At 42.3% G+C, this 12,510-nt stretch overlaps 1 protein-coding gene across 3 annotated transcripts in view; it reads left to right on the forward strand.

Moving 5' to 3' along the window:
• Window positions 1-8,385: 8,385 nt before the first annotated feature.
• The window catches only part of ppargc1a (peroxisome proliferator-activated receptor gamma, coactivator 1 alpha), a 316,689-nt gene continuing 312,564 nt past the window's right edge, over window positions 8,386-12,510 (forward strand). For all 3 annotated transcript variants that reach the window (XM_030722814.1, XM_030722816.1, XM_030722817.1), the window contains exon 1: window positions 8,386-8,687. In XM_030722814.1, coding sequence (XP_030578674.1) covers window positions 8,607-8,687 — 81 coding nt within the window. In that variant the 5' untranslated portion in view covers window positions 8,386-8,606. The remainder of the gene's footprint in view (window positions 8,688-12,510) is intronic.

A 12,510-nucleotide genomic window follows, 5' to 3' on the forward strand; every position in this document is an offset into this window, starting at 1 on the left:
AGGCAGCTACTGGCTCCAGCTGTTCGTGTTGGCACGCACCTGGCTCTCACTATTAATACATAATTTTAAGCCTTAATACACTTCAAATAAGTGTTATTAAGAAGAAATCCAACACCTGTACTTCATCACAAAAGAGTAAATTAACTCTAGAACCAAAACTCTTTTATTGTTCAGGGTGTTCCTGCTGTAAAGTTGGATATTTAATGTGGGCATCTGTGGGGATTTGCTCACTTTTGCAGCCAGACTTAAGTGGCCATTCATTGAACTGCAGTTTTTACCGTTTGTATACTGGTTTAATTTTTTGGAAACAGAAGCTGCTGATTGGATAAGAATAACCTGAAGGGCACTGAGGTTACATTGTGGGCATGAAGGCATCATACAGGTTTGCTTGATTAAAAAAATTATCAGGACGAGTCAAGGTGCAAAGATAACCACAATTACAGTGCAAATGCAGTTCATTTAACTGTCTTTTCCTGCAGGTGGACTGTCGACTGTATCATCATAACCTTGCTTTTGTCTCTTCTGCATCTCAACTTTACATCAGTTGTAAGGAAATATACTTAAGCCTGAACTAAAGATAGAGGCAAAAAATGAACCAGTAAGCATTTTCACAATCTCTGTAGTGTCTGGATGTAGGCAGGCAGAGATACTAGACCTGCTACTAAGGGAGTTTTAAATTAAGCCTGCAGATTGTGTAATATGCTAAGTCAGGAAATTAGCATGCGTGCTTCAATATTTTTGGACTTTTGGGAGACGAGTTTTTAAGTGGATGGCCTTTTGCTTGGGAACATCCACAGAAACCACAAAACAGAGCCAGAGAGATTAGTCTTTCTCCGAAGTGAAGCCAATAGAAAACCCATTAGTTTGAGCTGATCTGGAAATTATATGGAATTGATCCTGGGGTAAGAACAGTTTTTCATGCTCAATACTTCCCATTGATTCACCCTGCCATAATTACAAATGAAAATCATTATGTCTCCAAGTTGTATTTTGCTAGTGTCTGATGTGAGGCTACACAAGGAGAGCATGTGGTCTTATTTTCATGTCTGTATGGAGCTAGATGTTCATACATATGAATACTTGTAACAATGAAACCTTGACCGAATTGGAATGTAATTTACCTTTTGTTTAGCTATTAAAAGTTCGAGTGAAGGAGTTGCAGAGCGCCACGCAAGGATCGACCGTATATTTAATCCCACAGCTGTTACACATCCATCCGTACACTTTGTGCTGATGTTGGGGGGGGGGGGGGGTCATTTATGTGGCTTTTTGACAGTAACTCACCAGAAGTAGCAACTGCAAACAAATTCCAGACAGGTATTGTGCACTGTGTTTCCAAACAGTGTGAATCACCAGCTTGCTACAGCTCAATCTCCTACCACCCACAGAGTCCTGGATGGTGCCTCATCATCATTTGAGTCCGTGGGTAGGGAAGTTTATTGCAGAACACCTCAGCGTTTCAGGAAATCCATCCGCCCACCCAGTCCTCCCATCCCACGCCGGTCCTTCCCCCACCAGCACCGAGACAGGTGTCTTATCTCCATCGCACAGCACAAGCACAGCCAATCTTCCAGGAAGATGGTGACCGCAATGTGACAAATCCATCTGTCCTGGTTTGAATTTGTATGCTAATTTGAAGTAATAGCCCCTCTGGTGACAGAGCAAGGGAACAATTCAATCACGCCATCTATGACAGTTGCTTTCCAGCCTTCGCTGTGATATGGGGAGTATATGCACGTACCGCTGGGTTAGGGCTTGATAGATTGGTTATGTAGGAGAGATGTGGCATGTAGACTGCATGTTTAAAATGGCCTGCCAGTTTCAAACGAATCATGCAACCACTGAAGGCACCTGTGCAGAAATGTAAACCTGTGGGCAGAGGGGGGGGGGGCAAATATTTGATCTGACCTAATTTATTTCCCGACAACGCTCATAGCCGTCCTAAACTTTCACCCAATTTCGCTGCCGCAGCCTCCGTGAGATATGTGTGAATGATAGAAGTATCCCCACATAAGATCACACGAACACAATTGTTACATTGTCACACTGAATTATCGCAGGCTGTTGATTTGATTCAGTGAAAAGCTTTCATGTGTCACTGGGCAAGACGAAGAAACAAGTTGAAAGAACACAGAGGGTGGAGGCGCAAGTATAGGAACATACCGAGCTGTGCCTCACATTCAGAGAGAAGCCGGGTACTATTTGTGATGTCTCTTGTGTTGCGGCACTCCGCCCGCACTGTGTGAATGTATAGGGCTCGGTAATCTTTAAATTAATCTACGGCACAGGACAGATTATGGTTGATGGTGACAGATAAGGAAAAAGAACAAACTGCTGTTCGTTTTGCTTGCATCATTCCTTTTCTTAGCTTCCAGATCAGAGCCTGAGACAGACACACACACACACACCTGAAAAATAACGCATTTTATTAAAATGGGGGGAACAGAGTCAGTGCAAGTGTCACAGAAAGATCAAAATCTTGCCAAACCCTTTATTTTAAGGATTATTTTTCAAACAGTGGAATGTAATGTGTTTTATCATAATATACAATACTGACACTGCCAGCAAGCCTCATGAGAATGAGCTAGATGAAAAGTGAAGGCTGGGTTACGGCCAGTCACTGTAGGAAACATTCTCTGTCTCTCTCCCACTCTCTGCTGCAGTGAATTCTTGACAATTTCTGCATAGGAAAGAGAATATACAACACTGTGCCAATTGACCACACATCAAAAGGGTGCAGCTCGCGCATCTTGATCAAACGAGGAGGCCGGCGAAGAAGACTGACGCTCAAAAAGGCCTGTCTGACTGCATGGGTCTCATATCACAATAAGTGGTGTGCTAAAAGACAGCTCTTCAAATGAGCCTTGTTGGGGGCAAAATGAGAGATTGTCTGTGTTCAGCATGGATACATGTTGGTAACAATTCTGTGGTACAGTGTTGCAAAGGGCTTGTTTTCCCACAACGCTGTACAATTATTCTGATGGTTTGATGTGCAGTTAGGAGTTTTACTCTGAAGCTGTAATTTAACTTTAATTAGATGGGCTTGATTCAAACTTAGGCCTCTATCTGTGACTTAAAAAATGATAACGCACATTTAAGAATACATGCCGAACAGGGTTTTGAAGATTGAAATGTTGCAAAAAAAGTTATTTAAAACATTTTAAAATCTGGAAGAACCCGCACTGATTTTGGTGTTTACTTGTAGTTGATCCACCTACAGTAATCTTAGTCATGAATGTCAAGTGATGTGCCTCTAGTTGTTTAGCAGGTTTACGTAAAGGAACACTTACTGCCCTCTCGTTGCACACTGCAGATGTAGTTTGTGGCCCCATGGAGACTCAGGAGCTGGGATTCAACCCAGCAGGATTTTCAAAGGAACATGAAATATGCTACTCCAAAAAAAAAAAAATTAAAGGAACATGTTGAAAACACATCAGATCTCAGTGGGAAAAAAAAAAATCAGGTTGATATCTACAGTGTACTGATATGGACTGGGTAAAGTGTTAGGAAAGAAAGGATGGCACACCATTTGATGGAAATGAAAATGATCAACCTACAAAGGGCTGAATTCAAAGACACCCTGAAAAATCAAAGTGAAAACATGATGCGTCAGGCTAGCCCATTTTGCCACAATTTCATTGCAGCAACTCGAAAGGGTACTTGGTCGTTTGTATGGTCTGAGGTTCAACCTGGCTGGTGCTGGATGAACCGAAACAATGTTTCAGAGGTGTTCTGTTGGATTTAGGTCAGGTGAGTGTGAGAGCCAGTCAATGGTATCAATTCCTTCATCTGCCTGCATACTCTCACCACATAAGTCTGGCATTGTTGTGCACCAGGGGGAACCCAGGACCCACTGAACCAGTATAGGGTCTGACAACGGATACCTAATGGCAGTCAGAGTGCTGTTGCCTAGCCTGTAGAGGTCTGTGTATCTCTCCATGGATATGCCTCCACAGACAGTCACTGACCCACCACTAAACCGGCCATGCTGAATGTTGTTACAGGCAGCATAACGTTCTCCACAGCTTCTCTGGAATCTTTCATGTCTGACACATGTGCTCAGGGTGAACCTGCTTTCTAGTGTGAAAAGCACAGGGCACCAGTGGTGGACCTGCCAATTCTGGCATTCTATGGCAAACACCAATTGGACTCTTTGGTGCTGGGCAGTGAGCAAAGGGCCCACTAGAGGATGTTGGGCCTTCAGGCCACCCTCATGAAGTCTGTTTCTGATTGTTTGGTCAGAGACATTCACACCAGTGACCTGCTGGAGGTCATTTTGTAGCTCTGGCAGTGCTCATCCTGTTTCTTCTTGTACAAAAAAAGCAGATACTGGTCCTGCTGATGGATCAAGGATTTTCTATGACCCTGTCAGGCTCTCCTAGAGTAACTCCCTGTCTCCTGGAATCTCCTCCATGCTCTTGAGACTGTGCTGGGAGACACAGCAAACCTTCTGGCAACGACACATATTGATGTGCCATCCTGGAGGAGTTGGACTACCTGTGTAACCTCTGTAGGGTCCAGTAGTGACACTGACCCTATAGCCAAATGCAAAACTAGTGAAAAAGCAGTCAGGAAAGATGAAGGAAAAACATCAGTGTCCTCCACCTGTAAAACTATTCCTGTTTTAGGGGGTTGTCTCATTATTGCTCCTCTAGTGCACCTCTTGTTAATCTAATCAACACCAAAGCAGCTGAAACAGATTAACAGTAAGGTTTTGATTTGCAAATGTGAGTATTGACATGTCTAGTTTTCTTTTTAAGTTGATGAACTATTAAATATTTGGATTAATTGCATGTACCTTTTGATACAAGCCAATTCAAGTGCTCAAACAGTTAACTTAGATATTTTCAGTTATTACTTAGTATTCATTTACATCATCAGATTTAAAAAACTTAAATGCATTAAAAAATATATGTTTTCGATTCTTGAAATGTTTTTGGTGAGTCACTTTTGTCAGCTTGGTCATTTCAAAGATAATTTTTTACACTGAGCAGCGCCTCGCTCTGCACATCTGTGCTAACACGGTGACGGTCATCAAGCCAGCAGCAGCCAACTTGACTCGGTAACTTATGCTGAATGCATAACCTGGTCTGGAGCACGTGCTATGTGTTAGCATCGGTTTAAAATCGGCTGGTGCTGCTACATTTTCACTAATTATTTTATTTACAGCATGGTTTAAGTAATGGAGATTCTCTGCCGAGGGAATCCGTTAAGTCGTACTTTACTAAAACCCTGGAATGAGCAAACTGTGTGTTTGTTTGTCACTGGAATTTGTGTGCATTTAGTTGGCCATGCATAAAATTCACCATTTTATACATTATATCTAATCTGCTGCTACAACTGCCAGCACTGAATCAATCAAATTAATTTCATCTTGATCTGGCAACAGACTAAAGCAGTTTCTATGTCTGTTTTATTAGGCTATGGGACCATAACCTTTAATGCTTAAATGCACCAAGTTTAAAGTTTCAGAGCTGTAACGTGTAGCCGTCATGTTAGAAATAAGAAGCAGCATCAAGAGCACACTGAGCGTTAAATATATTAACTTCAGTTAAAATGTTTATTTTATTGCTGTGTGCTAAATCCAAAGATTAATGACTTTCTGCAGCATTAATCTCTTGTCTTATTTGCAACAGTCTTGCATTTTACTGTTATATCGTTTATGATCTCTATAGATTTTTATCACCATTTTATCATCATCATCATCATCATCTGATAATGAGGGTGCAGTAGGGATCATTTTGTGTGGAAGAAAAGTCACATGATGCGTGAAATGCCCTTTTTTTTTTTTTTTTTTTATGTGAGCCTGAAGCAGAAAGGCCAGGTGGACAGAGATGGACTGTGGCGACACCCCTTATCTGCAGCTGTGGTTATAGGTTTTGTCCAGCAAGGTAACTCAGCTTCATTGTATACCCCTCCAAAAAGTGACGGGAACACAGAAAGTGCCCTGTATCTGCAGTCCTACAAATGACCAGCAGGGGCGACTTCTCTGGTTACACAAAGACCTTCGATTGTAGAGAAATGCCCTAAGCTCCCTTGATCTCTGACCTCAGTAAACACTTGCCAGCTCAGTCGCTTGTGTCCTCTGGGCACTTGTATGGGCAGTTATCTTGAAGCATGGACGGAAATGAACTAGGACATAGAAAAATGTATGAAAAAAAAAAAGTGCTTTCTCCCAAAATGTATTTATTTTCCCTGGAAGTTACATTTCTACTGCCATCTTTGCTGTTGTGCAATCCTCCCATGTTTTTGATTCAGGACTCCTTGAATGCTGTGTCTGTCGTAACACTGATCAGTGTTATCTACATCAGTAGCACATGATCTGGGAATAAATGAAATCACCTGTGGTTACAAGTTCATCTGGTGCCATGTGCTGCGTTACATTTTGTATTTTGTTCCTGTCAAATGATGGGAAGTACCTTGAGAAGAATGCGGCGTACAGAGGCGTTTCAAGAGTTGACAGAAAACTTCAGCAAGAACTTCAGCAAGGCCCATTTTACCTCTGCAGTTGTTTTGGCTTATTCTGAACGATTAAACCTCTACCAAGGCTGAAGCTAGGCCAAGCTATGCTGGGAAATGGGAATTATCTGTCAGCAGTTTCTGTGAATAAACAGGACAAATGGTAAAAGTGGAAGCTGCCTGTACTAACAGGTACAACAAAACTAGGAGGAGAGCGAGAGAGATGTCAGTCTAGCTCAGTACACGGGCCCACACAGACCTGAGAAGACGCACGGTACACTCAAACGCTTGTGTGGGTGCACCGTGGGTTTGAATGTTTGCATGTCTTTTACATTTTAGCATTAGTAAGAACACTCTGTCTTGCAAAGGAAAAAAAAATAAACACAACAGTTTGAATCCATATTTTGGACAGAATTATGTAAGCTGTGTTTTTTGCTGCAAACTTTTTTTTGACATGGCAAATCCTGAGTCAAGATAAATCCCAAATAAAGACCATCAGGACAGATAAATCTAGGCCAATTCTAAGTACCAAACTCATCCATCATTACCCGCAGGCCATCACGCACCTTTTGACATATCTGAGTCTGTTTTAAATTAAGCAAAGGGCTGACAATGATTGGTATAAGTTTCTTTGATACACTGCCTAAACCATTACCCATTCAGTTTATGCAAAGCAATCTGCTAATTTTGGATGCATTTAAAGTATATCAGGTTTGGGGGAGATGATCCTTCGAAGTTAAAGTGGTAAACTGGGTTATGCTACAGTTATGGAAAAATTTATGTCTTTCTAATTTTGGGAAGGAAACACATTAATTAAAATTTAACTGAACTTCATGTTACCCTTGCCAGACTAGACATCCTAAAATGTGCTACAAAGTTACCAAAATTAATCCATTTTAAAGAAAGCACTTTGGTGGGAGCACATGTGTTTCCTAATGATTTACAATTGTCCAAATATGTCAGTGTGAGAGTATAAACTGGTAAATGAAGGAACAAATTCAGACAAGCTCAGGGGACAGCTCAGTTTAACCGAACTGTAGCTGAAACAGGCGGATTTAATCAAACATGCGGCCCGCTAAAGGCTCCAGTCTGGCCAACGTGCAGCTATTCCTGGTGAGGCAACCTCACTAGATGACCAGGTCATCTACTAATCGGAAGGTTGGTGCTTCAATTCCTGGCTGCTCCAGTCTGAATGCCGAAGTATCCTCGGGCAAGATACTGAACCCCAAGTTGCTCTCCAGTGCACCCATCAGAGTATGAATGTGTGTGGATGCTAGATAAAAGCACTTTGATATGGAATAAAAACAGTGCTTGTGTGAATGGGTGAATGCAAACGTGGTGTAAAAGCTAGTCCAACAATACAACACAGGAGTGAAAATGGATTGAAAGTGCAAAGTATTTTGTGATCTGGACAAGTTCCTGCATTGTGTTTATTTTCAATCAAGAACAAATGGCGCCCCCACCCTCCCCCTTGCCTTATTCTTGGCACCCCCTTTGTAAAAGTCCTGGAAAAGCCCCTGTACAGCTGATACCCGAGAAAGTCCAGCTACTTGGCAGACATGTTCAGTGTTCACAAGGACAAAAACTGTTCTGTAAACTCTGAGAAACTTTTTAAAGATGTTTTGTTTATTTTTCCCTCCCTACCAGCATCTTAACCGTGTCCATGTCACTTTATCTTATGTCTCTGGGTTAATTAACTAAAAACAAAACAAAACAAGCAAACAAAAAAAATGTGCTGAGTGAAGAGAGCCACAATAACCCCACAGTAGCACCCAGCGGAGAGAGGCTCCGCTGAAATCAAAGTATTTCTTACGGCGTGCGTCGGCGGTACTGTTGACCCTGACACCTGAAGGCGGTCCGCGCGCACCCCGCTCCTGGGAGGTCTCGCGCTCCAACGCATCCCACTCTGTTTTTGGGAGCCGACGGCCACGTGACCTAGGTAACAGCAGCAGCAGCAGCAGCCAGCACGCGCCGCCGCCGCTGGTCGTTTGATAGCAGCCACGGCACCGGACGGAGAAGCGAGCGGGACAGAGACAGAGAAACACACACACAGAGAGAGAGAGAGGGGGGAAGAAACACTCGTCGAGGGAAGACTTGAACAAAAATCTCCGTTTGCTGACTCCTTCACCAGACACGGCTGGCACACCATGGACGGTTATGGCAGGACCGAAGACGAGCTGTTCTCCTCCTGCCTCGTGAACCTCACCTGGGAGACGTGCTACGAGCAGGTAGGACGGGGTCCCTCTCTGTGACACCACGGTCTCACTGCACTGTTTCTACCTCCTGTGATTTGAAATTTTTTTTAAAAAAAGTGTTGTCGAAGGGGACTTCGTTATTCGCTCAAGCTGTAACTTAGAAGGGATGTTTTTAACGGTTGAGTCAGCACGTGAGGTGAGAGCAGGTGCAACTTCACAAACTTGATTTTTTTATTTGTTTATTGGGGGGGGGTTACCAGCAGGGTCACCAGCAGGGTCACCAAAATACTTCCCTGAACTTCCCCAGCTCACTATTACTCAAACATCCCGCCCTTAAAATCAATAATGAGTGAACTTAGGAGACAAAATAAATCTTATGCCAGGAATGTTATCAATAAATCAGAGGAAAACACGCACCAGCATCCCTTTGAAGTAACTGAGACAACATCTTTTTAGTGTTGCGAGTGAAGCTTTTCAAACAGAAATCATAAGACAGCGGCTGCTTAATAAATACACCTGTGTTCCTGATACCCGCGGGTTGCCATGTGGGGTCTTGAAATCAGGTACTGCAGGCTCAGATTGAAGTGAGTGGTGCTGATGCTGAGCGCTTAGATCCTGGAGTGTCGGGCCTGTTCTCACACAGCAGAGCAGCACTGGTGTCTGTTTGGAGATAATTACCTAATTCATCCTCCCGCTTCCCTCAAGCTCAATCAGTTTTGCTTTTTAAAACACACTTATCGTGCTATATGAAATCCCTCATAATTCTCACATTTCTAATTTGAGGGAGGAATGCGTGCGGCTAAAGTCATCTGCCACAAGAATGCCAATGAAATCATTTCTCTGTGAATCCTAAGAGGGCTCCCAGCTATTTAGCAGTTTATGCTCAATGATTGATGCCAAAATATTTGTACAGTGATTTTTATGGTAATTTACTTCAATGCCACCGTGAGAGCTCAGGATATATATGCGGGCAATTTATTTTTCTGTTACCAGTATCCAGGTTGCAGTACAGCAGAGGAGGACACTTAAACAATCAATCTCCTGTGGTTTAGTGGGCTACCATTTTGAATTACAAGTAATCACAAATTAAAGAGGATTAGGCTCTTAAAGCCCCGAGCTCCTGATTGGCTGGGCTAAGAGTCATATTGTAACAGTTATTTAGGCACAGGAAACAAAAGCCACCCCAAACATGACTCAGAATTGCAAAGTCATTGTGAATGGCATTTTAAATGTGTGACAATTAAGCCTCAGCTGCAAAGTGGATTTCGGCACATCAGTTGAGTGCAGGCGCATTTACAAATTTAAGACACTGAAATCCACAGTGAAGAATTGACTTAGAGTTGTAGATTTGTGCTGCATTTGCATGAATCTTCTGGGTGCAACTTGTACGCAGTAGGTTGAAAGTTTAGAACTTTACTTTGTTGTGGTTGAATGCAGACTGCTGACTGAAGGTAGTTCAGTGGAAAGCAGGACTGTATTTATAGGGAAAAAAGTTTTTATGTGCTATAGTTCATTACCTGGGTGTCTTTTTTTTTTCTTTTTCTTGCAGCTGCTGAAACAATTAGTCTGTGGGTTGATAAGCCGATCAGCAGAAAATTAATTTTCATGATTTTTATAATCAGTTCATCTTGCAAACACTGTTACTCAGTCTGGCTTATCAAATGTGAGGATTTGCTGCTTTTTACGTTTAAATATCACTTCAAATTGAACATCTTCAGGGTTTGGACTATTGGTCTGAAAATAGGAGAAATTTAAATTCAGATGAATGCAGTCTTGTTTTCTACAGCCTAACCAATATATCAGTGCGCAGATCTGATTGGCAAATATTGGCCTGTCACTGACGTATATATTGTTTCATATATAAACTTTAAAAAAAAATTTTTTTTTTTTTTTTTGCAGAACACAGTTCATAAAAAGATGTTGTAGGTACTTTTGGCTGCTTCTTTATTTCCCAAGGGGCTGCCACAGTGGTACAGATTTAACTCCAGCTGCGCTTCCTGACACAACCCTCCCGTTTATCCAGGCTTAGGACCAAAACTATGAGTACACTCGTACTCCTAGTGCGTCTGCTCGGCAAATGTGTTAACCACTACACAGCGGAGCCACTATAATACAGAAAAGGATGCTGGGGTAATTCAGAAAGGGTGTCATCGAAGATGAATCGGCGATGGTTCAAGTAGTGACTTTGGAAAATATATTGCTTATTAGTTAAACAATATCTCCAGCAATTTTTTGTTTTTAATTGATCTGAAATACTGTGTGTAAATATGTGTATATATGGATAAAAATTATTGGTAGATATATTGATGAGAATTTTTTTGATCCCTAAAAATTAGTGTCAGTATTGGCAACATTCTTGCTTTGAAGCTACTTTCAGCTGCTCAGTTGGTCATAAGGGGTTGCCACAGCTGGTAGCACCACATATTTGATTTGGCAGGTTTTTATGCTGGATGCCCAGCCTAATGCAACCGCCAAGGGACTTGTGTCTCCTGGGATCAAACCAGCGATCTCTTGCTTGTTAGGTGAATGTGTATTACATATCAGAGCCACTGGTTTTAAGAAATGTAATGAGCATATTTCTCTTTTCAGACTGGCTGATACTGGATTAACAGACAACGTAACTGATGGGTTAATCCACAATGAGAATGACTGATTATAGTTTTAGGCAGCCCTACATTCCTATTCTTATATGAATAGTAAACATAAATTGGTCTTCCTTAAATGCTTGCATGTAATTTCCCAAATTCAGCTGGATCCAGTCTGCACAGTTCCCCTCAAAAATCTTTAATACGTATCCTTCTGGAAGCAGGTCATCTGCTCAGCCACCACGTTGTTAGCCATGCACATATATCCTCTCTCGCCCTCCCAAAGTCCTAGGGCGGGTGGGTAAATAAATAAATAAGGCAGTAAAGGGAAATGTTGACACAGCCTGTCCTTGTGGCCAGATTATCCACTCATGCTTGAGCGCTGGGTAAAGGCCCTGCATTATTCAGCCTAAGACACAGAGACGGGGAAAAACTGTGGAAAAGCTGGGTCTTGCCGCAGGAGTGTGTGTGTGTGTGTGTGTGTGTGTGTGTGTGTGTGTGTGTGTGTGTGTGTGTGTGTGTGAGTGTGTTTGTGCGTGCGCGTACTTTGGGGTGAGTGCTTCCACTTTTAAAAGAGCAGACATGGGGATAGCTGAAACTCAAGCGGTGGGGAATATGCTGTCTTCGCTTAATTATCAAATGAACTTATTGCTTCTCCCTTAACTCCATTGCACCCCCTTCCCCCAAACTCACTCACTCATATGTATGCTCTCATTCAGGCTTCTTGAGAGCTGCTGTCCGTGGTGCTGAAAGTTTCATCACACATTTTGTGCATGTCTTTTTGGAGTTCCAGTCTCCAGTCCCTTCCCAGGCTCTGTCGCTCTTCAAAAGCAATGTATTCAGTTTGTCTCGACAAAAAGCGTGCCAGCACTTGGCAGTCCAGCTCAAAAGGGTGAAGTCTATCACTCAAAACGTTTCAAAAAAGCTGTAGGTAACACAGCGTGTGCTCAGAAGCAGTAAGAACTAATGCGTTTATTTTTTTTTTTTATGTGTCTGCTTCTGCCTGCAGCATGTTTCATCATAGTGAGGCTCATGTTCCGTTACTACTCACTCAGTGGCTTGGTTAAATGAAACCTCCTTTATGTGCGTGCTTATGTACAGTATTTCATCCATGCGAGTCACTTCTTTTTCTGTGTAATGAGTCAGTAGCTTCAGTGTGTTTTGGTGCAGGAACACTTTATAGCAAGGAAGGAATAAAAACTTTTTAACAGGGTTGTACTTGGGGAGTTTTTTTTGAGAGATCACAGACTCAGCAGAAAGTGAGAATGTGT

Source organism: Archocentrus centrarchus, assembly GCF_007364275.1.
Source record: "Archocentrus centrarchus isolate MPI-CPG fArcCen1 chromosome 18 unlocalized genomic scaffold, fArcCen1 scaffold_23_ctg1, whole genome shotgun sequence".
NCBI classification, from domain to species: domain Eukaryota; kingdom Metazoa; phylum Chordata; class Actinopteri; order Cichliformes; family Cichlidae; genus Archocentrus; species Archocentrus centrarchus.